Genomic DNA, 26,560 nt, shown 5'->3' on the forward strand with positions numbered 1-26,560 from the left:
ATCTTGTCGCTTATAACTCACAGAGAAAATGTTTCAAAATTTGAAGCTAAGGTCACGACAAAAAAGAAAAAAAAACGCAATATTCTGGTCTGCAAAGGTGGATTCACGGCAGTGCTTTACAGCTATGCAAGGAAGCTAGCTTCGCAGCAATAAGCACGAATCATTCTTCGAAAATCTTTCGCGAATAATTGTTGAGGGTGTGGGTCATCCCCGAGAAAATACGGTAAGCAAAGGAAGTAAGTTTAAGCCACCACAGTAGGTCTTCAAAAGGTTCACTCGCTGCCCTCCACCACATGCCTTGCACAAATGTGCAAAATAAAAGGCTCATTTCTCAGTTTTTGAAATTCGACAAGCTAGTTGCTTCCAGTGACAGGGGAGCCATACCCAAGCCTTTGGCGAGAACTGGACGTGTGTCTGCGAGTCCACTCTGCGTGAGACCCCGCACGGTGACGCTCGACTCGGGAGGGTTCAGATCGGGATTGTCAATGTTGATTGCAAACAGGATGGATCCCAGACCTGCAAGAAATACACAGTTCTTGGATTGGATGGCTACGCCGTGTGATCGTCTAAGCACATACACAGTTTATGACAAAGACGCAAAAGTCAGCCTGTGCACAGTTCGTGTTCTGTTACATTAAGCAATTTGGAAGTTGCACATTTTTTAGAGCGCAGCTCTTAGGCGCCCTTTGCTGCGTTGAGCAGCGTCGGCGTAACCGGCAGAGCGAACGTGGAATGCAGTGGAGGATAAAAGATGGCGATAGCGAGGAGAGCGTGAGGAGGAGTGAATGACAGTGGCGAGACGACAGGTTCCGCGGCGCCACAGTAGTGCGTGCCGTCGTGTGGTCGCCGATGACGTCATCACTAAGGTATGTGGCAAGGGCGTCCACCGATACCATATATGGAAATAAAGCGCTGCATGAACGGAGGCCTGTCTGCAACAGCTGTTGTGGAACGTGCCCACACGCTGCCTTCTGTGTTGTGCTCACAACTTCACAAGCACTGAACATGCTTCATGCTTGTGAAAACGTTAATAAGTATAGTGAACACAAACAGATGTTATCAACGAGCATTTATAATGGCCGTTTAGAGAAACAGTAAAGAGTAACAGATTCACCTAAGCTGACAAAGTGTTCTTTTAAAAATACATTTTTGTTAGCTTGGGGTAAGAAGAAAATTAGAAAAAGGTAGAATGGAGCCAGAACTTCCTGAAGGACATGAAATTTTTACAAAATGTCATGCTGAGGCTTCAGCCCCTTTATATCAGTGTGAAGTCACAGATTTAAATGTATTTTTCAATCAGTTTCAAATAATAAAAACTGATTGATTGCAAGTATTTCCTCACATTTTAGCCACCGTGGCTTCACAAACATTCTTTGGCCATATTACATCCAGTTTACAGATTTTTTTAGCTCTGTTTATCAACATCAAATCAACCACATCCAGGAAAATGATATCAAAATACACTACGTCAAACTGACTTAGTGCAAGAACCTCAACCCGGTGTGTACATCTGTGTTTTGTTTTGGTGTCGTATCTGGCTTATCGGGTCTGTGTCGTTTGCGCTCCTAATCAAAGACCTTCCTCTTGTGCAGTATTGGCTTTGCGTCCTCTGATACTGGCGGTGATAACGCTCGAGCAAAGAACACACAGATAACCTGAAGAGTGTGTTTTGGACCCTTGACGCGTGCCCGCTGTAACAGTTGTTGCGAGACGCTTAAACGCAAAAACAGGAGGCACTCACAGTACCACTATGTGCCCACCAACAACTATCTCTGGCAATGGATGGAAAAGCTAAAAGGCAAATGAAACGCAAACACCTGAAAACTACTTTCATTGTCTCATTCACGTTAGTTTATGCCACAAAGCAACAAACGTAAGCATTTTGTTCATTATAACTGATATATCAAAATGAGCCGACTCACCTGCCGACATGGTGGGAAGCATGCTGCTTTTTTCCTGGTCCATCAGGAAGGCAGTGTCCTCGTAGAATTGGCTGCAGGCAATAGCACAGCAAACCTCACTGTGACCTCGCATTGTGTACAATAGTAATTTGTTTCTCTGTACTTGAGATTATATATTCCAGATGTCTAATTTTCCTACTTACTTGCAATGCTACTTTTTAATTCTGCAGTTATTGCTTTGCAGCTAATTATGCATTAACAGACACTATGCTGTCAGTTGCTAGTTTTCTCAACTTTTGGACATCCTCCTGTATTAATGAACAAATGAATGAATGAATGAATGAATGAATGAATGAATGAATCAATCAATCAATCAATCAATCGATCAATCAGTCAACCAACCAACCCTCGGCAGAAGCCAATTCCAAATTCACCGTTATTGCTGTCCAATGTTTGGATGCCAGTGACTCAACCTCATGAGTCATTTATCAGGTGTGTATCACCTGATATCAGGGTGTATCAGTCATTTATCAAGTTATTTTGGAACATGGCAACTGCTACATCAAAAGAAACGATTAGTTGGAGCGAAATTACATGTATTCTGCAGAATATGTCACTGATATTGAGAAAGTGTCCACTGAAACCATCCTGAGCATCAATGAGTGAATGTGGCTGATATCCCAAATCTGCATCACACACTCTATGCAGATGACCTCACGCTGTGGGTTACACGAGGTAGCGACGGCCAAATCGAAGAAACCCTACAAACAGCCATCGACCGCGTGGGCAGCTATCTCTCTACGGTTGGCCTGTCCTGCTCGGCAACCAAATCCGAGTACATTGTTATTCCATCACAGGGACGCAAACCTAAACAGGTCTCTTTCCATCTCCAAGTACAGGGGATGCAAATCCCTCAAACAGATCACATCCGCATCCTAGGACTGCACCTACAGGCCAATGGTGGCAACTCCACCGCTCTTCAGCGAATCGACCAATCTGCCATCCAAATTGGTCGCCTTCTCAAGCGGGTTGCCAACAAGCACGCAGGCATGCGCGAATCCAACCTTCTTCGGCTGGTTCAGGCATTTGTCTGCACACGCGTCACCTACGTGGCCCCCTACCTCCGCCTTACGCGCGCTGATCTCGATCGCCTCGATGCTTCGCTTCGCAAGGCATACAAGACCGCCTTAGGACTCCCAATGTCCACTTCTACCTCCAAACTTATGGCCCTTGGGGTGTCGAACACGGTCAACGAGCTTATCGAAGCTACCCTCACGTCCCAGTACCAGCGACTCTCACTCACGCATGCGGGACGCGCTGTATTGCACCAAATTGGACTCATCCCCATGCGGGCGGCCACCACTTACCAAGACATACCGACAGCTCAACGACTCAGCCTCTGTATTCCTCCACTCCCCAAACACATGCACCCCGAACATCACGCGGATCGCAGGGCCGACCGTGCGCGCCAACTACAGAAACGTTTCGCAAGTCGCCCCAATGTCACCTACACAGACGCCTCTCGGCACCCACATCGTTCAACAATGGTGGCTGTCGCCCTGGCCCCACACCGCGGTTGGAGCACGGCATGCAGTGTAATTCACTCCACCGATATAACAGTTGCTGAAGAGGTTGCCATTGCTTTGGCAATGACCGACCGTACAACCAAGGTGATCGTAAGCGATTCCCAACTCGCCATCCGAAATTTTGACGCGGGCCGTATCTCTACACAGGCATACTCAATCATAAAGGACCACACCCCCCCTACCTCACCTCGCCTTCTTATCTGGGCCCCGGCCCATGAATCTCTTAGTGGAAATCTGCAGGCACACACTCTCGCCCGAGATCTCAACTACCGGGTGGAGTTCCTTACGCCTCACACTTCCCATTCTTCGCCCTCGCAGGCCTGCGAAAAACAAACTCCTTTGTTTACTTACACAGACATTTTACAGCACTACAGACTAGGCCGTCTCCACTACCCTCCAGCTCATAAAGACCTCCCCCGACGTGATGCCGTCCTGTGGCGCAAGCTTCAGACGGGTGTCTTTCCCAACCCCTGGCTTTATAGCAAGGTATACCCACACCTCGTGACACCACACTGCAGATACTGCTCACAGTCAGCCACCCTTATACACATGGCGTGGACGTGCCCACAGTACGCTGACGCTTCACACACAGAAGATACGTGGGAGTCCCTTCTGCGTACCACCGACTCGGCACAGCAACGCCGGGTAATCTCACGCGCATTGGAGGCCGCGGCGTCCCAAGGCATTCCCGCTGACCTCCTCTAAGCAGCGTAACCGATCTCTGGGTCGGTCCCCTCTTTTGGGTGAAATAAAGTTTTGATCATCATCATCAGCAGAACATCTTAAAGCTCATACTGTATCAGGCAGTGCATAATAACAATGACCATTTCTTGCAACACAGACATCTTCTGTGTGTTTTCTATATTATGTGGATGCTAGACTCACTGTTGGTAATGAGCCCAGGTATAAGGTGACAAAGGTGTCGATGATGACAAAGTATACAATCCGAGTATTCGTTTTTCTGCACAGATCCACAACCGCTTTCACAAATACCTTGAGCACACGGTACAAGCTGTTTTGATTAGTGCACGATGCTTAAAGGAACACTTAAGTGAAACACTAAATCAGTCTAGACTGCTAAATAAGTTTCCTGCAAACTTTGTTGTCATTAATTTCATTACAATAGACTATTTTTAGGCTCTTTTTTTTTCTTCTATCGCATTAAGGCCTCAGCAACTGAATGTCAGACACTACAGATTTCAATGTTTTGTTGTTGTTTTTTTGTTTTAGCCATATTGGCTAAATAAACGTTGCATATAACTTGCCATGTTAGGTTTCTGGATCCCTTAGAACACAATGTAATTCATTTCCAGCAATAAAGAAATATATAGGCCCCAGCAGACACTGTTGGAATCTATGCACATTATGGCAGCTTGGTGCGGGATCCTCAAGGCAGTATCCTCCGACACAAGTTACTCCACCGGTGTTTCCTTTTCTTGTGTTTTCTGGCTTACTGAGTGTCTTGTCACTGCAAAGGTAGTGCTTTCGACATTGAGAACGGGTAATTTGTAATATGAAAGAAGACATTTTTTTCTTTAGTGCCCCTCTAGTACAGCCACTAACAAGGCTGCATTCAAACCACCCATGTGCTGTACAGCACGAGGATGCGGAACAGAGCATATGGCACACCTGATGTGCGCAGGATCGCCGACGAGCATGTGCATGTACCGCTCGAGGGCGTGCTCGTTGAGCGCGGACCGCAGCCAGGCCCGCCCGCGGCCCTCGTCGGTGTTGACGTGCCGTAGCACCAGGTACCGCTCCAGCTCGTGCTTGGTCAGGTGGGTCCGCACGTAGTGCCAGAACACTGTGATGTGACAATGGCTAAAATTAGACGCATCAATGCTCACTTCCCCAGCACTTCTGATGGTTCACTAGGACTCATAAAGCACGTCAAAGGGGCCCTGCAACATTTTTTCAGCATGGTCAGAAAACACTGCCGATCGGTAGTCGAGGCTCTCGAGGACACGCGAGCCAATTGTTACAGCGCAGCACACAGCCTGGAATTTACAATTAATTCTCAAAGTCAGCTAGAAATCGTTCCCTCTTCTTTCTAGGAATGATGCCATGTACCCAATGACCGCGCCATGTACCCAAATTCACAGCCATTGGCTGATTCGAGCATCGTGAGCTGCACAGTTACCGTGGCCGCCACAGGAAACCGCCACATGCCTGCGCGCGCGCTCTCGATCACACTGAAAGTAAGCCGCGTGTCCGAAGAAAAAAAAGAAAGAAAAAGTGTTCAAGGTCCTGACGCATGCACGATGTAACTTCTTTTCCCATGACATCCCTCCCTGCTTAGCTTCCAGCGCGCTCCTCAGGACGAGAGAAGAGAGAAAGCAATCACAGCGTGCGACAAAGCTCTGTAACCCTGCTCGTACTTTTGCGGCGGTTGATTCATAAGGCAATAAACTCCGTTAATGAAGCCATTCAATGGCTACTTGGAAAAATGTTGCAGGGCCCCTTTAAGAGGTGTAGACTGCAGTCCTGGCCACATGCCAGCAAACCTGCTTATAAGTCAGTTTGCCGACTCTTGATTAACAGTCATGTGGTCACTGACACCCTGTTAGTTATCGACTCCCAACTCCCAAATCACCGACTCCCCAGGTAGAGACTGACCGACTAAAAAATCATTAAGTCATATGTGGTCACAGACCCCAAATTTAGTCACAGACTCCTTACTCCCGAGTCACCGATTCCCCATGTAGTCACCGACTACCAATTCACCAAGTCATGTGTGGTCACCGACACCCAATTAGCCACAGACTCCCGACTCCCCATGCAGTCACCCAACGACTACCGATTTACCGAATCATGTGTGCTCACTGTCACCCATTTAATCACCGACTACCAGTTCACCAAGTCATATGTGGTCACCGACACCCAATTAGCCACAGACTCCCGGCTCAGTCACCCAACGACTACCGATTTACCGAATCATGTGAGGTCACCGACACCCATTTAGTCGCCGACTTCTGAGTCCCGAGTCACCGACTACCAATTCAACAAGTTGCATGATCACCACAGGTTTGAGTCTGAATGTGCAAAAATGAGCTATGGGTTGGAAAAACTTAGAGCACAGCAAGGAAGTAAGACAAAGAAACAGGAAAAGATTTCATCTTGCATGTTACTTGTGTTTTAAGTTTCTAATAATACAGTATGAACTAAACCGCTTTGCCATTCGGAAGTGTGTTTTCATTTAACTGTGTGGGAGGACAGGACACAAGAAAATTAGAGGTGCACACGAGTATACAATTACAACTGTTTTTACAGAAAACGCTTAAATACCTTTAAATATCGTCCAGCAAGAGTGATGACAAGTAAGGGTGTTTGCATGCACCACATTTCAAGGACAGAAAAAAAAAAAGAAAACCAAAACAGAAAACAAAGTATACTGTAACCTCACTATGACAGTCACATACGACACGAAAATAACTTCGTTATATTTGCAAATTCGTTAAAAACGTGCATTCATAACACTGTAACTATGACAAGACTATTTTTCATTTTCTTCGTTATAACTGATAATTCGTTATATCCGCGTTCATTATATCAAGGTTTGAGCGTAATACCTAAACAGCCATCCCCTTTGCTACACCAATTTGTTATGTTCCCCAGAAATGCTCGTGAACACCAGGAGACCATTTTATACAGTCAATACATTAGACTATGAGAAATACGATTCATGTTTTCGCTCCGCTTTATTGTTTATCTATTAAATCAATATGCTTTCATTACAACTGACTGGCCCACATTAGGCCGCAAACTGCCACACAGCTGAACCATCTCTCTTAACCGAATGATACCCTTCACTGAATAATATAGCATCGTGGGGGAAGCTGTTGATACAACGTTCTTGTTGCCAACACTTGCAATCCATAAAAGAATAAAGGAAACATTCAATACAACAGAACAGGACTATCTCCATCAAGACTAATCCATCACTGGCTCTGGCCGAAGGGCATACAAGCATGAACGCACGGATTGCCGCTGATAACAGTGAAAAATTGAGGTCACGGCAATGTAGGCTAAAACTCACCTGGGACAAGTAAACAAAACAAAAGAAATCCACTGACGTTCTAATGCTCATAAAGCCATTGTGTTCTGCTATAAGTAGGAATGTGTGATTCATTTCTCTACAACACTGATTAATCCTTTGTGCAATGAGGTAATTGAAGCAGATTTTCATATTTATGGCATGGTGCCTGTAAATATGAAAAAATGACGACAATGTGAAATGGAACTGTTCGTTCAGTACCATCACAAAAACGTGCTCCCCATAATCCTGTTAGATAGTTCTGTCTTTCCACCCTCCTATTGATGTATGAAACTGCACCTGTCACCTGTTTTTTTTTTCTTAATGCATTTTCTGCTCTTATTTTTTTTTTCTTTTCCAATACCTGAAGCCCCACAGGATGCATTTGTCGCCTCGCGCTAAAGCTCTACTATGTTAAAATGCTTACACCATGGTCTCAAAATGTTTTTTTTTTCCATGTTTCTTTTTTTTCCTTCCCTTGACTATGGTCTTATTATGCGAGCCTATTTTCTTCATATGCACATACCACTAATCGCTCTTGTGTTGCACTTTCTTTGTAATTATTTGTTGTTTCCATTGTATCACAATTTGTGTTATTTTGTATTCAACTACTGTATATGCCCTCCTGCTATGATCCCTTTGGGATTGGCAGTATTTACAAATAAATAAATAAATAAATAAATAAATAACGTTCGTGATGACATTTTTACTATTGAAAGACACATCGGTTGAAATTACTGTTACGAAAGCGTATGTAAAAGGCGTTTGTGTTAAGCTTGGTGCAGAATTTGCCCTGTTCGAGTTGAGCGAAGATAAAATAGGTAGATAAACATACAGTGTAAAATGTTACCGCAAAGTAAAGAGATCAATTAACGTCACTGTATACAATACACACCGAAAACCGCACTGCAGGGGTTATTCCATAAGGACGATGTGACTCCACTATTGTATTGGATGCAAGTTCTATGGCTACATGATCTGATTAACACAACAAAAGCACGGTTGTAAGGCACAATCTGTCACTGCAATTACTGAACACTAACAACAAAATGTGCACAAAGGGAGTATTCCAAGAAAACAAGAAAAACTCATTCACAGTGTATCAGTGCTGAAGTACTGATAACATAATTACTGAGAGCTCCTCTGCAATACACTGCGACCTTACAAACGTCATGTGAGTGCGACGCCGCAACACTTCGAAACGATAAGAAAAAGGACGACGCCCGCAGGAGGCACGTACCAGGACGCAACAAAGGCGTGCGCCGCTCAGAAGCCTCGCAAACCGTCGCAACTTGACAGTGCATCTCCATTGTTTTAGACTCTGCTTATCAGTGCGTCGATGTCACGAGTGTGGAGCTTCTAAAGCCGTGTTATCAGCGCTCTCGCGTCACGAGTCCACTTTCGCCATGTAAGCATTAACGTGATGTCGAGATAGCCGCACTGCGCGTCACACCTCAGTTTAAGCCCTTGGCTTCCAAGGTTGTATGCAGTGAGGTAAGACTTCTAAGAATCGCTAACGATCGATTAGCATGGGTCACTGTCCCGCAACCTTGGTAGATTAGCTGACGATGGTTGCCGATATTTCTTCCAATTATAATGAAGGCTTGAAGCTTGCTTTGGGAGGGCCTCGTGCTAAAGCGGAGTGCTTAGTTTTCGAAATACCGCGCCGTTTACTAAACTGTGGCATTAGCAGGCAAGTCGTAACGAAAATGACTGAGAATTGTGCCTCTGCAAATGAATATGTGCAGATCGAAATTCCGTTGATTGTATTACTGAGTTTAAGCACAGCGTTACTAGCCATTACAAGTAACCTTCTTGGGTAAATTTACTAGGTTGTGGCACCAACTGCTCCATTAAAAAAATGAAAAGAAAAAGTTACGAAATGGTAATGATGATGACTTTCTTATAATTTCTAACGTCTTGAATGTTCCTAGATGAGGTTCTTCTATTTTTAATGAACAGATTTAAATTCTGAGATTAATATTGGTGCCCATATCCTCCTTGGTTATACCATGGTGACAAAGCATCAAACTAAGCCGAAGCCACAACATAAATTTTACCAGGGCAATTGACTAGCTGTTTAGAAAGGTTTTATGGCTAAAAAAAATGTGCACAAACTTCTTATAACGTAAAATTCACATCAAAGTGACTAAATACCTTGCCAGAGTTGGTGACTTCTGCACCAACTTATAACACTATTACAAACTTTTACACAACGGTGTCACTAAATTCTGTACATCAGCATTACCACCTTTCATATGTAATGACACATTACGACATACGACAGCATTATGGACCATCATTTGTAATGGAAGCAATGCGAAAGCTTCCCTAGTTCGTAATTCAGATGAATAATGAATGCTGTTACATTAGACTTATTGTCAACATTGAGCAATATCGGTATCTACAAAGAATCAGGTCAAACATTGATCCCAGAAAGTCACAGGCTTAAGCTGGGAAGCACTGATCCAATTATGTTGAACGTAACTGGAAAAGCTTTTCTTTGTATTGGTCATAACGAAGCAGCCAATGAGGGGATGCAAACAGAGCACTAACAATAACAATGCACCAAGGCATCACGCCGGTATCAAGTTTTAAGACACTAAAACAGCTACGTTCAAAAGCACAAGATGGAATGCGGTGGGCAACAAAGCTTTGTGCAGGCAGGCATACTTCCTTTACGACTGAATACTGCGATCTAAAATTATTCAACAAGCTGAACAGCCTCACAGGACCTCTGCTTTAATGAATTCCTTGTTTCCCACACTCAATTCAATTTAATGCTTCCCACAGATCATTGCTTTAGACTGCATTCACTTCAGCCAACTCACCCTAACTGCTATCCTAATCCAATTCGCATCCATAAATCCAGCTTCTGGATAAGCGGCACAGGCTTCCATGACATCGAAAGAATTGCACCATGCCTTTTGCGCACTTTGTTAATGCTACAAACGATATCACCAGACGAGCACACTTACACGACAACGCTGGGGCACAGCTCTCTCGGAGTGGGAACACATTACAAGAGAATCAGAACAGACTAAGCACACACTGCTGGCTAGAGCCTGCCAACATCGATGTTTTCATAGCTCAGCTGCAGAGGGTAGACGTACAGAGCCCGCGGTTCGCAGCTGGCAGAGTCGCTACAGACACGCTGCAAGACTGCACTGCTGTCTACCTTCATACTGATTTATGGGTATGTCCCTTTTTTCTTCTTTTCTTTTTCCATTTTTTCTTTTAGAGTTCAGTGCACTGTGCATTCCTTTTCCGTAACTCACAATAGCAGCCACATCATTTTCTGTGACTGTCACGTTTTAGGTCAAATGAACAAGCGGCAAAAACAAAGATAGCAGTATTCATTCGTTCGTTCGTTCGTTCGTTCGTTCATTCATTCATTCAATTTCCCTCAATGCCAGGGGGAATTGGGGCAATGAATGCTTACAATGGTAATAAACACAATATAAATGACAGTTACGACAGAAATCATAAAATGGTACAAAAGTTACACAAGTGCTGACAAATCAGGGATGTTACAGCATTTTGAAGAGGAATTAATGCTTTTAATGGCAGCGACAGTAGATGAAAACAGGTGCACGTACTCGGAGCAAACAAGTCGTGCCAACACTTTGTTGCCGTTTGGCAAGCAAAAGTAAGTATGCAACAAAATGGGTCATTCTGTGACAAAAAAAAAAAAGAATAAAAGCTGGAGGGAGAATGCTCTTGGTGAAGTTTCGCTTGCTACGTTTGGTTGTTAACGACACAGGACATCTCAGTGACATAACCTAACCTAACAATGAATTCCACAGGGAGGTGACAGTTTTCCTGCACCATATTTGCTATTGTTTTGCCTGAAGTTGTTATTTTTCCTTACAACATTTAGAAAAGACAAGTCCACTATGCAACGATTTTTTAAAGAACACAAATTGTCTTAAACGACTAGTATTTGAAAAAAAAAGAAAAAAAACATCAAGTTCATTCACAGAAAGACCATCAAGACTGTCCTCCTTTCTACTAGAAAAGGTTTTAGAAACTAAGCATTTCTGCTAGAAAAAGCTTCAAATAACACCAATAAAGGCATAAATAAGAGCAATATTTTGAAAAAGAGAAATTAGCATCACTTAAGTTAAAGTAATGATGTTCACAGTTTTGTTGTTTGTGTTCCTGTTGTCATTCCATGTGATCCACTAGCACTGATATATAGTACATTACATATTAATATTAGAAAACATATACCACACCCCTGATATTCTAGCAACGGGATTAAGTTAAATTCTATAAGTCCTATTTATTTGTCCGGCTCCTCGGTGAATATTCGTGCACAAAAGCTCTCACAGCACAAAATCTCTCACTGCAAGGGTTGTCGAAGTGACAAAAACACCTCCACAAGTCAACGACAACAAAGTAAACATGAGCACAAGAAATGGCAGCAAGAAAATAACACGTTCCTTGATCCAAAGCAATGTGTTTTGTCCTTGTCGTCAAGGCAACGGACAGCCAACTCCACAAAAATTTAAACTTGACGAAGCTCGACCGTCGCAAAGCAGCCCCAAACTGACAGGTGTGCATGACATGTTTTGTTTGCCAAAACCGTAGAAGATTTTGTTGCCTGCTGTAAATGTTTGCACCGATAAGATAACGTGGGGCGCGGGCACTCGGCTACCTTTGAATAGGCGCAAGTCGTCATTAGTCCGGCAAACACACGATTGTTATTGACAGCTCACACGTGGCCTTCGCTGATAACGGGCTGCTGACTGCTAGTGCGTCACTCTGAGGTTAAAACGGGAGAAGTGAGTGATGTACGCTGAACTAAAAAAAAAGCAGCAGGTCACGTTGAGTCACTGTCCATAGCTTTTTGTCCCATAGTACTGTTTAGTTGGCTATCTCTGCAGTGCTTCATATGCAAGCACTGAAACAGGTATGCATGACACCTTACATAGGAAATGTTGGTCATCAATAAAAATATTTAACGTGATCAATAAGTATCTTTTCTTGGATCAATTATCGATTGAACACTAAGCACTTCCCAGTATCATTCAACAGTATTAAAAAATAAACAAATAATTTCCATTTTTTCCTTGTACTATACTTAAGGAGATTAGTTCTCGGGTTTAATGTGTCAAAGCCGCAATACAATTACTACAAGGCATACGGTGTTCGAGTATTGTGAATTAGTATTTACTACCTGGGGTGACTTAACGTGCACGTCAATCTAAGCATGTGCGTACTTTTGCATAATGCCCCCTTTAAAATAAGGCCACCCTGGCCGGGAATTGAACCCACATCTTTGTGCATAGCAGTGCTGTTGAGCTGCCATGGCAGCAAGCTTTCAATGGCTAAACAATTAAACGAGGAAGCATTCTTACCGTAGTCAGAGTCGCTGTTCCAGAGATTCAAGCCCTTGACAATCTCTGAGACTTGCCTGCAAGTTTTGGAGAAATGTGTCATGGGGTTTTTGTCAGTCAGATGACAAGGGCACCTAGATGTTTGAATATTCCAAAACATGCGGCAAGTGCCGCTGTCCCTTCAATTTCAACTGAAACACGCTACTTTGAAAAACCCCTATGGCTTGATTCCAAGCTACACCGCACCATTTTATGAAATATATCAATGTAAAAGCATGCTATAGAAAGAATGCTCTGCATGCTGTACAAATGACAAATTAAGTGAAGATACCTGAAAAAAAAAGGGACTAGTTTTAAGAATCACAGGTGTGGATAGCATGGTGCAGTACTTTATAAAACAGAAAGTTTTTGAAATACAAAACTGAAAATGCCACTGCAGCCTTTGCTGATGTCTGGCAATGATTGGTCACACAGGCAGCTCCCATGCTTACTACGCCCATAGTGTTTCATCTAATCAAGTAAAATGAAAAGACAATCAGTCAGTACCAATAGAGTAGTTTAACCAATCAAATGAGAGGAACGCAACTTCATAAGAGAAAATTAGGCCACGGTGTAACTCGCTACTCCTGGAATTTTGTGGGAATGCTTTATTGCCTGAAACGGTTAATAAAAGATCAACCAGTGATGCATCGAACCTCTGGCAATTGTTGATAATAGAATGGAAGAACTGATGAAAATAGACCATGTCATGTCGCACAGGCTGCCGATTCAACAATGAGAAAATTAATGCTAGCGAAATTGAAAGCCAGGTAAGGTTAAACAAGGTCTATACAGTACACAAGATGGATAAACAAGAATTCAAGCCACAGGACAATGTCTCGGTGCGATAAACTTTAACAGGTCTCACTGGCATTTATATACTCACGATTTCATCATGAGTCGATAGAAATTTGATTACAATTACAACAACAAACATGGACAAATGATGTAAAAGAAAGTAATATAGTCACCTGATCGAGCTCAATCCTTTGGATTTTTTCATCCCATGCTGCAGGACGGCCTCGAACTGCGTGCACAGGTTGACAACCCTGTGACGGGAGCCAAAACAAAAACAACCATAAGCGAAACTAAGATATAACCGGCCTGACGCGCCGTAAATGTCACTGTCGCGAAGGCATGCAAGCAGCTGCACATTCGCTAGTTAAAAAGAAAGTTATCAAGTACAGGCCGCTCACGTGCCAGATGTTCAGAGAGCGTAGCAACGCGTTGCCAACAGAAAGGAACAAATATAAAAACACGCACAACGTTGCAACATTGGAAAGTGACAGGACTAGTACGCGTGACGAAACGCACCTGCTATCGCTCTCCGTGGCAAGTTCCTTGCGTCCCCCGAAGCGGATCTGGCACTGCGCACCACAGAACGATCGGGTCAGGTTGTAAGTACGTCACTCGATTGCTGGATAACTGCCCACAGCGATGTAAGCACGTGCTCGGAAAGCTCGCCGTCATTACGTGTACGTTTGCAACTAGTCATCACACGCTAGACACTTCACACAGTGAAAATCTCACACAATGACAATATATGCTGGGAATATTCCACGCAAGAGTCAACGAACTCGGTAACAGAGAATGGATGGTACGGGGAATTCCCGCCCGCGCGGTCAGGTCACCTGTTTAACGGCGTCCAGCAAACGGGAGAGCAGGATCTGACGATCCGAAGGACTCGTATCCTCTGAAACACGCAGAAAAAAAAAAAAAGATGCACACCACAGGGATGCGACACAAAACGTCAGAAACAGTACAGGAGGAACACCATACAAAGAGACATCGCGCGTCGTAAAAACTGAAAGGTGCGCGCTTCGCTTGACATGCATACATCCGCTCTCAAAAGAGACGGCCGAAGCGAAACCATGCTTACGCATATTTTTCGTGCCGCGTGCCGTCAGAGAAAAGACCGGAGCTTGGAAGAATTAGAGATCGCGCGGCGGTGAAGAAGCGCTGTATGAAGTCCACCCCTTCGGAAGACACACAACACCGCGATTCGAAAGACAGTACTGAGACGCGAATCGTACTACATCTACGGGCAGAGCCAAGCAGCGCGAAACGATACTCCCCCCCTGACTTCGCGAACGCAACGACTCGGGTATCTTTCGTGCAGCGCGTCCGGAGTTGCATCGGGTTACTAGAAACACCAGGCTGCGTTTGTATGGAAATCAAAGTAAAGACAGGAGATCTCACCGCTCATTGTCGAAGAGACCGTGCAGCCGCGGCGTTTTCGCTTCGTCCCGTCAGCGGCTTTGCGCGCACATGATGTTTCCCTCGGCTGCACGTTGACGAACGAGCACGCGGGAAATAATTATCTCGCCGATAACGCGTGGCGCAAGATTACGCCTCCGTCCCGGAGTCCATCACGACGGACGAAAATCGCACAACGGAGAGAAGATATTTCGCAAACACCTCCCCACGATCGCTTCCCACATCACCCCACACACGGCGAGAGCGGAGAGAGGAGCACATCGCTAGCGACTGCAGCGCTGTTTTCGGCCACAGACGACAACCTCTGGAATCAACAAAATCAATGCGCTGGCCGCTCTTGTGGTAGCGGCCGCGCTTTCGTTGCGCTGCTGGACGTCGTGACTAATCAATCGTCGGCTTTTGTTGACTCTGCTGCCCCCCCGTACGGTCCTTATTGCCACTTATGCTCTGCCCGTATCGATCTGTTTTACGTGCAGGCAATGAATGATCCCACGAGCTGTGGACTTGAGGAGGAGCGCGACTGAAGTGGCTAGTTGCTATGTTGCTCTAGATGTCCTGGAAAAAATAAAGAAAAAAAGAGAACATTTGCGTGATCGGCCTGGAAGGATTAATCATCCTCGGTTAGCGGGAACCCGGTCAAATACTTCGAGTGAGCATTTATATGTCCCTGAAAACGGTAAACCCTCTGAAACGTGTGAAATCCTTCTCAAATGTTTTTTTTTTTTTTTTTTTTTCACGGAGGTCTAATGTTTGAAGCATGTCCGTGTGAGCTGTTTATGGTGACTCCGAACTATTTGTAGAGTTAATAACGGCGAACTGAACCTACCGTTTAGCTACATGTGTGTATTCTTCGGAAATGTGTGTTTCTTTCTTTATTGAATACAAATTCAGTTCTTCAAGAAAAGAACGGCAGAAGTTGAGATAATTGGTCAGGATTCATCATAGCAAAACTTAATCGTGCAGGCTGACACAGTCACAAACAAGTAAGCGGAATAACATGAACGTGCAAGATGAACGGCAAGGAACAAATTTGCCTTGATGTAGCTGTGTGGCTGTTCCACTGATTGTACACTAGTGGGCTGCTCACTTCCACAGTGTAGGACGTTACTGCTTTAGCAAAGCCATTTGTATTTGTTCAAGGTCGTTTGCGTAGATAATTTAGTTCGAAACTGGAAAGTGCATGCTTTCAGGCGCGATGGATGGATACAACGTTTATTAATCAGAAGAAGAAAGAAAAATAAATAAAAATAAAAGGAAGGGAAATTTCAAGGGTGGGTTCCCCATTCCAGGACACCAGTGGCCGCCGCTGCTCGCCCGGCTTGATCCAGGAGACCCTTTTGGGTCTTCAGGTGCGAGTATCACTGCGCGGCTAGCGCGGCTGACGTTCAGCAGCACTTGAAAAAAGAGCGAAACCGAAACCAGTTTGAAATGCGCATAAATCCAAGCCTAGTTTTATCTAGCCAAAGTTGGGAAAACGAGGCAGGGGGCGCCGTTGTGCTTCCGTTTCTTTTCACCTCTTGCTCGGTAAGCTGTACGCTCGTGCGTTCCTTGAGAGTTCGATAAATCTAACTTAATCGGCTTATTTAATCGCCGAATCTGGTCGTAGAATAGCTTAATACGAATCACGATATTCCATTACTATGATGTAGAACGCGATTTAGTGATTGTTTCGCCCTTCTTTGTCGTTTTCAGGCACTTCAGCCAGCAAGATGGGTCGCCGACCCGCGAGATGGTACGTAGCATTCCATGTCATGCCGTATTAAGGAATTTCGCTGGTTCGTGTAATCCTGCACAGAATGAGTGACAGTGTCGCCGAGTGTTTCTAATATATTCTTTTGTATTCGTTTCGTAGTTACCGCTACTGCAAGAACAAGCCGTACCCCAAGTCACGGTTCTGTCGTGGTGTACCCGGTGAGTAATCCGGCACGAGGCCTAGCTGTCAATGAAATCGTAGCGTTTTTATCGTGCAGTCGTTGCTAGTTACAGCATTGCACGCAAGAAATTACTTCCGTTACGACTTGGTTAGCAGCTTGTGTAACGTGTTGCTCTTATTAGCCTTTCTTCGCGGTCTGATGCTTAGAACTGTCCAGTTCGTGGCGTTGCATGTGTAGTCTGGAATGCTTCTTTGGTAACTTCCGACAAGCATAATTGCCTAGAACATTGCTTGAAAAGGCGCTACATTTCAAGGAACTTCCTAACCATGTGAGGCGAAGCGCTGCCGTTGCTCACGACTTCAGGTTTTTCGTGGCATGCAGAGCGATATCGGCAGTGGACAACTCCGTATCGAGTGTAAATTCGGTGTGCGTGGCCGATAGAGAGAGGCAATTAGCTGGATTGCCTTATTTGAATAGTTGTCAGTCAAGGATATTATACAGCCCACGTGGAAGCAGAGGTACGTTTACCGGTTCAGTGCCTGCAAAAGTTGGTAGTGGTGCGAATAAATGGCCTCGCCTTTTATTGCACATCTGGATAGTCAAGTTTTTTGTGGATTTGAAATATAAATTCACTGCTTGCAAACCTGGCTGTAAGCGCAATTGTAAGATGAGGCACTGGTTCTCGGCCATACAAATTTGTATACAGGGGTGGCTGTGAGCAAGTATGGAGCTCAGTAATTGCTAACATATTTAATCTTGGCATTAGAGTCAATTTTTGCCTGACGCACTCTCTAAAGTCGACACTAGTGCAATGTCAGGCTATAGCGTCAATTAGACGAACATGGTATCTGGCACCATCACGGCTAGTTGCGATGTTAGGTACCGTATTGCGGTCATTTCATGGTCTTGCATGCACATGCGACGCATGCGTACCATGCTCTGATGTCAGGGTGCCGTAGGATCTCTAACTAGCTTTCGAAAAACATTTTGTAATTAATCTTGCAGGGCGCACCCGTGCTTACGGTCGTTAGTTGGATGATGCTGCCGATTGGCAGTCGAGGCTCCTGAGAACACTCGAGCCAAACATTATAGGGCAGCATGCGGCTTGGAATTTATACAATTCTCAGTCCGCTAGAAATGGTTCTCAGTTCTTCCTACAAATGATGCCATATACCAGAATGACCGTGCCATATACCCAAATTTCATGGCTATGGTCTGATTAGAGCATTGTGAGCTGCATAGTTACCGTGGCCACCACCAGAGGCCGCCACGTGCGCACCTGCACACTGAAAGTAAGCCACACGTTCCAAGAAAAAGTGCTCAAGGTTATGACGTGCTCTTGACAAAGCTTCTTTTCCCCGTGTAGCTTCCAGTGTGCAACAAATGTTGTCCAACTCTGCACATACTTGACGGATTCCAAAAAAAATTTGCAGCGGTTGATTCATGGGGCGGGCAATGAACTCCTATAATGAAGCCATTCGATGCTTACTAGTGTTTCGGGGCCCCTTTCACGACAACTGGCTTTTTTAAGTGAGCTTTAGAATAGCGTAGCTCTTATTATCTAGTGGCTTATGGCTGATGTAGCATAGCTGTAGTCTCTTTTGCGCTGTAAAACCTGATTTAACTAACGATCCAGTTCGGTGTTGCTGAACTGTTGCGCCGTTTTTTCCGCCTCTGTGCAGACCCGAAGATCCGTATCTTCGACTTGGGCCGCAAGAAGGCGCGAGTGGACGAGTTCCCACTGTGTGTGCACCTCATCTCCAAGGAGTTTGAGCAAATCTCGTCCGAGGCGCTGGAGGCTGGCCGCATCTGCGCCAACAAGTACCTCGTCAAGACCTGCGGCAAGGACGCTTTCCACCTCCGGATGAGACTTCACCCCTTCCACGTCATCCGAATCAACAAAATGTTGTCATGCGCTGGTGCTGATAGGTGCGTTTTGTTGTTTGCCTCGTATCCTCTTTCGAGCAAGGCTTGGTTTGGTCGTAGTATCCTGCTAGAGTGTGTGAGAATGTACGAAATTAGTTGAACCAGGATATATCTCATCTGAAGCTGATTACAAAATTGTTATATAATGTGTAGGCTATTTGACATTTCAAATGTTTTACAGGGGATTCTAACAACTGTTCAGTATTCCCAAGAATTCGTTATATGTTGGTTTACTGTATTAGGTACAGGCGAGCTGGACGGTCAAAGCTACGACAAGCTGCCAATATTCATACAGAACGAATGTAAATAATGTTTGAGCAGGCAGAGCAAAAAAGCTCCATGGGGACGATAAGTGCCGTTGCATCAATCCTTAAATAACAAAAGCAACCACAGTGTTCCTGTGGGAGTACTTGCTGGGATGACGAACCACTACAGCTCAGTGCCATCTGAATTGTAAAAGAGCTACCAACTGCTGCATGCAGCCTCGTCAACATAAAATGTCAGGACTAGAATGGCTAGATGTTTTAACGCGATAGCTTTACAGCGCACGACCGAAGAAAGGCTGCCTGTGTGAAAGTTTGAAATAAATTACTGCATTTTTGCTCATTTCCGGAAAAACTTCATTGAATCGAGTTCAGGGCCCTGGCAGCTTCGTTAATCTGAGTTGATGACAACATTGAACTCTATGGGTACCTGCTGGCGAATGTAAATTTCTTTGTTAGCCCAATTGGGAAATTTGTAAAATCTTGTTTCGTTAGATCAAGTTTAAACTGTATAATTTTACGCTTTCCGTCTCCTTATGTGACTGCACTCATTCCATGTCGCGCAAAAAAAAAAAAGTCCCATGCCAGTGAGGATAGGCCCAAGTACAGGGCTTTCCAAACAATTTTCACATGAATACAATATGCAGATCAGATTAAAAGGAACCTGAAACGCTCGACAATTTTTATTTTGTACAAGTGCATTGAGGTGGCTGTGCAAGAGCTTTGTATCATGAGCAGACCATTTTAAAAGCCTGGCAAAAAGGGCTTGAACGTGTTTGAAAGAAGGGGGCGGCAGAAATAAATTGTGTCAGCACTACTGCCCTTTTCCGGAAGTACAAGGCATCTGTACGTGATGCATGTGTAGCTTCTTGTGATGTGTGCTCAGGACATAAAGGGCCCCTCACCGGCCTCCGAAAATACAAAAAGCGAGCGCAATATTCTCCTGGCATTTCTAGTCTTTCGGCGCACTTCATGGCGCAGAACAGTGATTCCCGCGACGTCTGTATATATAGTACATACTCTCAATTAACCCTTTGAGGGTCGAATTTTTTCGCGAAATCCAGTCCAAAATTGTGTAATTTTTTTATTGCTGAAATAAATTCTTCAGACGATTCTATTTAAGAAAAAAATTGTCTAAAATTTTTTTCGTGACCGTAAAGTGACAAAAAAATCAGTTTTGTTGCTACATACATATGGTTTATTCGTAGTAAAATCAAGCAGAATCCTAAAAAAAAAGCTTCACCGTTTTTTATGAATAAAAATTATGCAGTGTATTAAAGATAGCTCACAAACATACAAAAAGAAGCGCACCAGAGTACGTTTCCGGTTAAAAACGCTCGTGCTCTAACACTAAAAACTTTTCAGCGTGTGATAGTCTTTGAAGCATGGCTCCCCGCGCACGCGTTTGAGATGTCGCTCCTTGATCGTCATCGGAGTCTGAACTCGTCAAAAAATGCTCGTCTGACGAACTGAAATCCAATGAATCACATTCTGATCGGCAATTGGGGAATAGTCCGCATCGGAAGAATCGCTGCTCGACTCACCGGCAGCAGCGCAACCGACGCGCGCTTCCATAGCGTGAGCGAACTGCGTCAGTGAGCGCACGGAAGAAAACTCTATGGTTCTGCGCCCGTCCGGAAAGCAAAACGAGTGAAAAAGCTACAGTAATACTTCGTCTTATCGCCAACAAGACGTAGTTAGTTTTTCCGAGAACCCAAAACAGGAAACGCAATCACGGCGGCGTCGTTTGTGTAACTTAGCGCCGCGCGGAAACAGATGTAATCGCGCGCCGGGGTGCAATAAATGAGAGAGTAACAAGCGGTCACCCTTTGAGAGATTAGAAACCAAACAGCCATCAGCTTTGCGGGCGCAAGAAGCGAAAACCACCCGAAGGACGAAACCGAAACGAGCCGGACAGCGTGCGCGCGTTCTGATGCGAGACTACAAGCCGCCGCGCCTCTTTGAAAAAGAAAACAAAAAAAGACGGGGAGACATTGCCGCATTAAAAAAATTACACGTATTCCCGAAGCGTGGCAGCACATTCCAAGCAAGAGAAATGGGAGAAGGCGCGCGTTTGAAACCAAACCGCGCCGCGGGCGCTCTCGGTTGCGCAAGCGATAGCCGGCGCGCCATTTTGCGAAGCATAAAAAAAGCAACAACGGAGAGACATCGGCGCATGAAAAAAATTCCACGTATTCCCGAAGCGTGGCAGCACATGCCAAGCAAGAGAAATCATCGAAAAAGGCGCGCACTTTAAACCAGCTGCACCGCGAACGCGCTCGGATGGGCAAGCGATAGGCGGCACGCCGTGTTGGGAAGCGAAAAAAAAAATACAACGGAGAGACATCGGCGCATGAAAAAAATTCCACATATTCCCGAAGTGTTGAAGCACAGGCCAAACAAGAGAAATGATCAAAAAAGGCGCGCGTTTTAAAAATAAACGCTATGCCGTACATGTACGACGAAAACCCTTTGGTACCAGGAAGCTTCTGCCGTACATGTACGGCGAAAACCCTGAAGGGGTTAATCCATATATCCGAAGTATCAGATGTGAATGGTCTCCCGCACTGCTTTGCCATGCAGCTGCCCATCTCTTCTTCCTAGCCTCGTATGACTATCGTGCGTGATGAACTGATCTCACTGCATTCTGTGTTTGCGGCTGCGCAAACTGAGATAGCTGCATGTAGCCGACCAGCGCGAATTCTTCATAGGTTCAACGCTTCTAGTGCCGACATTTCGTGGTCCCTAGACAGTCCAAAAGATCTACATTGACTGTAGTAGACTTTTGTGTTGCTCATTTTGAATAGGAAACTTCAATGTCATGGTGGATTTCATCAGGGGATGTTAGCATTGTTGCTCAGCCAAACATAATATTTTAGGTAGTAACGACGAACCTTCAGCCCTTAATATGTGAAGTACTTACGGTTCAAGCGGAAACCAATAACAAGACTGCTCACAGGTGAATGGCAAGCTCGCCAGATATTTAGGTTGTAACAAACTATCGATGGAAATGGGGCCTGGAAAAAAAGAAAACTTCTATTTTTAGGGGAGGTGATATTATACAACTTCAAAGGTGCTCAGAATGGGCCCGATGTCTTTATTCTGTTTTGCAGGCTCCAGACAGGGATGCGTGGTGCCTTTGGCAAGCCCCAGGGTACCGTTGCCCGGGTGCACATCGGACAGAAGATCATGTCCGTGCGTGCCAAGGAGCAGCATAAGGAGAACGTGATCGAAGCACTGCGACGTGCCAAGTTCAAGTTCCCGGGCCGCCAGAAGGTTAGCATTTGTCTTTTTTTGTACTCAGTGCTGTTCTTGGCAATGTGCAAGAGCGGTATGCCATGTATGGGGCTGTTTTGATGTAAGCCTACGCCGAACCGCACCAGATACTGAAGGTTGTCTGACATTGCCCCAGAGCAGCTTTGGAAGGCAATTTGTGCGCATTTCATGGCGTGTCACGGTTTCGCTTCGATGGGACGACTAAGCCACCTCTGGACCTCCTCACCCCTCCCTCCTTCACCAACCTGTCTGGATACCCAGTGGCTGGTCCGGCCAAGGCCGCTCGTGTCGATTCCCCCTGTGGTGCAACCTAGATTATGCGACTTAGAGGGGATCAGGGCTGGGCAGTATCGCGATAGTATTTCAGAGATACTTTTGTGTATCTGTATTTCTGTATCGAGATACATTTGAAAAATGTATTTGTATCTCAGTAGTGAAATACATTTACGATGTATCGCTTGTATCGCGATACTATGCAGGACACGGGTATCTTGTTACATTGTTTTTTTTTTTTTTTTTTTTGTCGGAAATGAGTTGAGGCGTGTTTCCAATGGGGGAATGCCGTTTTTTTTTTTTTTTTTTTTTGTGCCAAGACAAGCAAAGGCGCGCCGCCGGTCGCCGAGAGATAGGGAGGCGATGGTTTCCCCTCAAGCACAGAATGGTCCATGTGGTAAAGCGCGCTACGCCGCAGACGGCAGAATCGCGGGGGCAGTGTTGTCGGCCTCTGCCGACGAAAATCGCTGTCTCTCAAGGTCAGTGCAGCACGCCTAATTTTTTTCGGGTGGCAAGCCATTACTTCGCGACCCCCCGCGCGGATACCGTCTTGGAACAGGCTTTGCAATGCTTCAAGTGCGTTCAGTTCTCAAAGCGGCGGCACTTCCAAAAGCAGTTCCCGTAGTCGCGGCGGAAGTGACTATAAGATGGCTATCTTTGACGCGCTTTCAGCCACCTCTCCAATGTCGGGGTGCGTTCCTAATTGATTCCATGCATGAAACGGTCTTTTGTGGTAGCAGGCTCCCCCACCGCCGGAGCCGACTTCGCCTGTTGTGGCTTTCTGAAATGGGTGCTGGTAGCGTTGGTGGTGGTGACAGCTTCATTGAAGCCGACAGGGTCAGACGGCTGAGGATTCCGAAAATGGGGACAGACTTCGGGTTCTGAACAGTCAGAACAACCCAAGTGAGGGCGGAAGTGTTTCGGTATCTAGATGACCTGAGAAGAGATATCGCCACGCTGCAGGGCAATTTGGCTATGAAGGCGGTATTTATTCACTATAACACGAATTTGTGCTCGCCTTCAGCGGTAGACAGACTTTCTTTCTTTCGTGAGTCTTGTGCTGAGGCTGAACCGACGCTGTTAGAAGACAGCCAATTTGAGAAGCCTACACAGTAACTTTCTCAGCAAAGCAGATCTTATGTGCAAAGTAAATACATACTTTTTCTCAATTCACTGGTGTTCATTAGTGATTCGAGTGATTTGCTTAAGGTGTACTATTTCTAGCATAGCTTAGTTTGTTCTCCAAGTATGTCGATTTCGGTGTCAAATTCTTGTTACTGTTGCTGTGAAATAGTGTATTTTTAGTGCATTTGATACTTGTAATTATGTCATTATTACTAATTATGTACTTTGTGCACCCCCCCCTCCCCCGCAATGTCTTAATGGTGCTGAGGGTACTGTAATAAATAAATGAACTGAACGTTTCGATGCGCTGTATTTTTAATTACAACATTATGCTGCACTAATAAGTGTCTTTGCGTAGTATGAGCATCCTTCATATTTAAAAAAAAAAGTATTCCAGTATCTGTATCGCTGTAACTGTATTCCGGAATACTTTTTTCGTCTTATTGCAAAAGTATATCCGAAATATCCCGTTACGTTAAAGGCAAATGTATCTCAGTATCTGTATTTTAGGCTTCCAATTAATGTATTTCGATATCTGTAATCCGGAATACTTTTCTGAGTATTTCTGCCCAGCCCTGGGGGGGATCATGGTAATCTGTTCGTACAATATGGGCATTGTATAAATGACAAATACAGGCAGTGACACCAAGCCTTTCTAAAAAAAATTGGCACAGATCGCCTGAATAAGCCTGCGCTGCTCTAAGGAACAGCTGCTCTAGGGAACATAGATTACATTACTTTTAAAATAAATGACAGCCAGGCATTTTATTGTAGGTGTGAGCAAATCTTTATTCTCACCTTTAGAAAATGTTGAATTGAACGCGCCACTTGTTTCTACAAAGAGACTACAATTGGCTTCGCGTTCTAAATCGGATGTGCATTGGATTTCATTAAAAAACGGCTTTTCTGTTTTCCACGGACGGTACCAGAGAGCCGTGGTACAATGCAAGGTCTGTGTTAAGACCCATGGACACAGAATATCTGTTGCTGGCATAAATGAAATGCGCACTGGTCTACTGGTAATACATGCGCTGTCCAACTTTTACCTGGGATGGACCACTTGATCTGAAGACAGCTGCTCTTCTGTGCCAGCAAAATATGAGTTGTAAAGCTGGCCAACTGGAAGTCAAACTAATCCTTCGCCTATTCCAGCGATTGCTCAAGAAGCAGAAGCTTTGATACATGGCAATGCTCTCTGATGGTGTTTCACGATTTCATTGCAAATGCTGTTTTACGATTCGTAACTTTCCATTTGCGTAAAAAAAAAATTTGACATTAAAGTAACGATAAACATACAGTATTTTTCTTTTCTCACAAGGGACATAAGAATTCCCTGATATGTGGATGCCCTGTGTCAAGGGAGTTAGTATAGTCTCGGAAGCAGCAAATCATGAAGTGTACTCCGATATGCGAGGCCGCTGTTCTGATAAAACCTGTTTCAGCGCTGAGAATGTCCTCTCCTCAATGGCCTGTGTGACTGAAACCCTTGAGTTAGTACGTACATACAGCTACGGTTGCCAACTCATTTGGTTCTTCCCGAAATTTCCATGCGAACTTCTCCTTGAACGGAAAACTGGTAAAACGTATTTTGGTTACGTGTTTGTTCCGCTCAAAACCGTTTTTTTTTTTTTTTTGCAAAACACTAACTCAAATATCATACCTTACATATCATTGTGTGGCCTGCTCAACTCTGATCAATCTCCAAATTCTCTCTTTGCAGGTGCATGTCTCCAAGAAGTGGGGCTTCACCAAGTGGGATGCCGAGGAGTATGAGGAGATGCGTGCCGATGGCCGCCTGAAGCCCGACGGCTGCTACTGCCACTACCGTGGTGGTCATGGTCCCCTCAACAACTGGATGAAAATCCAGAGGGAACTGCGCGGCCTTGAGTAGACGCTGCCCGTCACAGAGACAATAAACACCCTCCTTGTCTTGCACTTGATGTCTCGTTGTTGCCATCACTTCGCAGATTTTGTGCAGGATCGGTTACGCAATGCTGTGCCTGCGCGCTTTCATGTTGATTATAATTTATTTCCTCATGCACTGTATTGCATGCTGCAATGGCTGCTTTGCAACAGCAGCTCAGGTTCAAACTTGCTGCGTGCTTGATAAAATGGTGCACGTTTCGTTTGCCCGTAGGTTTGCAAAGTGTTGCTATCCCAACTTGGCAGCATAAAATTTTGAGCCGGAAGTAAAGAGACGTTCTTGCTGACATTTTAGAAGGGGTAAAGAGTCTATTTTAATGGGGTAGCTTTAAACAGCTCGTTTCGTAGAAATTCTGGTGTCTGCGTCGTCGGTTGTGAGCGAGACATCTTCGGTTCGAGTGGGAACTGAGCCCATGCCTTGTGCGTGGCAAGGTGTACTAACACGCAGCCTCGCCAGTGTTTGAAACTGTTGCTCTATGAATGTCGTGTAGTGCGTGTTCTACTTAATCCATGTACCATTGCGTGGCAGAAACGTAGAATCGCACCAAGCGTCGATGAATTGTGTGACAAGGCTTGAACCTCCCAGCTACGCCAGTGTGTGTGCAAAACCCTGTTGAGTGTTCCACCAACAGTGTGGACCATCATGCATTTTAAAGGGCCCCTCACCAGGTTTGACAATTTTGAGCTAACGAACGCAATGCATGCACTGGGCGTTCACGATCACGTCTGCCAAAATTTGCAACGCTACGCGCCGCGGAAATGGGTCAAATTTCAAGCTGAAC

At 44.9% G+C, this 26,560-nt stretch overlaps 2 protein-coding genes across 2 annotated transcripts in view; one reads left to right on the top strand and one right to left on the bottom strand.

Moving 5' to 3' along the window:
* LOC119399695 (sorting nexin-29) overlaps positions 1-15,351 on the bottom strand; it is a 41,925-nt gene extending 26,574 nt beyond the window's left edge. The window contains 8 exon segments of the mRNA XM_049417816.1: positions 385-516; positions 1,923-1,993; positions 5,117-5,291; positions 12,884-12,939; positions 13,873-13,950; positions 14,216-14,268; positions 14,533-14,594; positions 15,101-15,351. Coding sequence (XP_049273773.1) covers positions 385-516; positions 1,923-1,993; positions 5,117-5,291; positions 12,884-12,939; positions 13,873-13,950; positions 14,216-14,268; positions 14,533-14,594; positions 15,101-15,107 — 634 coding nt within the window. The 5' untranslated portion in view covers positions 15,108-15,351.
* A 1,316-nt stretch (positions 15,352-16,667) lies between these two features.
* LOC119399698 (60S ribosomal protein L10) lies at positions 16,668-25,790 on the top strand. Its single transcript, XM_037666530.2, has 5 exons — positions 16,668-16,850; positions 16,971-17,029; positions 18,675-18,921; positions 22,295-22,457; positions 25,576-25,790. The coding sequence occupies exons 1-5, from the start codon at positions 16,828-16,830 to the stop codon at positions 25,744-25,746; spliced, it is 663 nt and encodes a 220-aa protein (XP_037522458.1). The 5' UTR covers positions 16,668-16,827; the 3' UTR covers positions 25,747-25,790.
* The last annotated feature ends 770 nt before the right edge of the window (positions 25,791-26,560 follow it).

Source organism: Rhipicephalus sanguineus, chromosome 7 (assembly GCF_013339695.2).
Source record: "Rhipicephalus sanguineus isolate Rsan-2018 chromosome 7, BIME_Rsan_1.4, whole genome shotgun sequence".
NCBI classification, from domain to species: domain Eukaryota; kingdom Metazoa; phylum Arthropoda; class Arachnida; order Ixodida; family Ixodidae; genus Rhipicephalus; species Rhipicephalus sanguineus.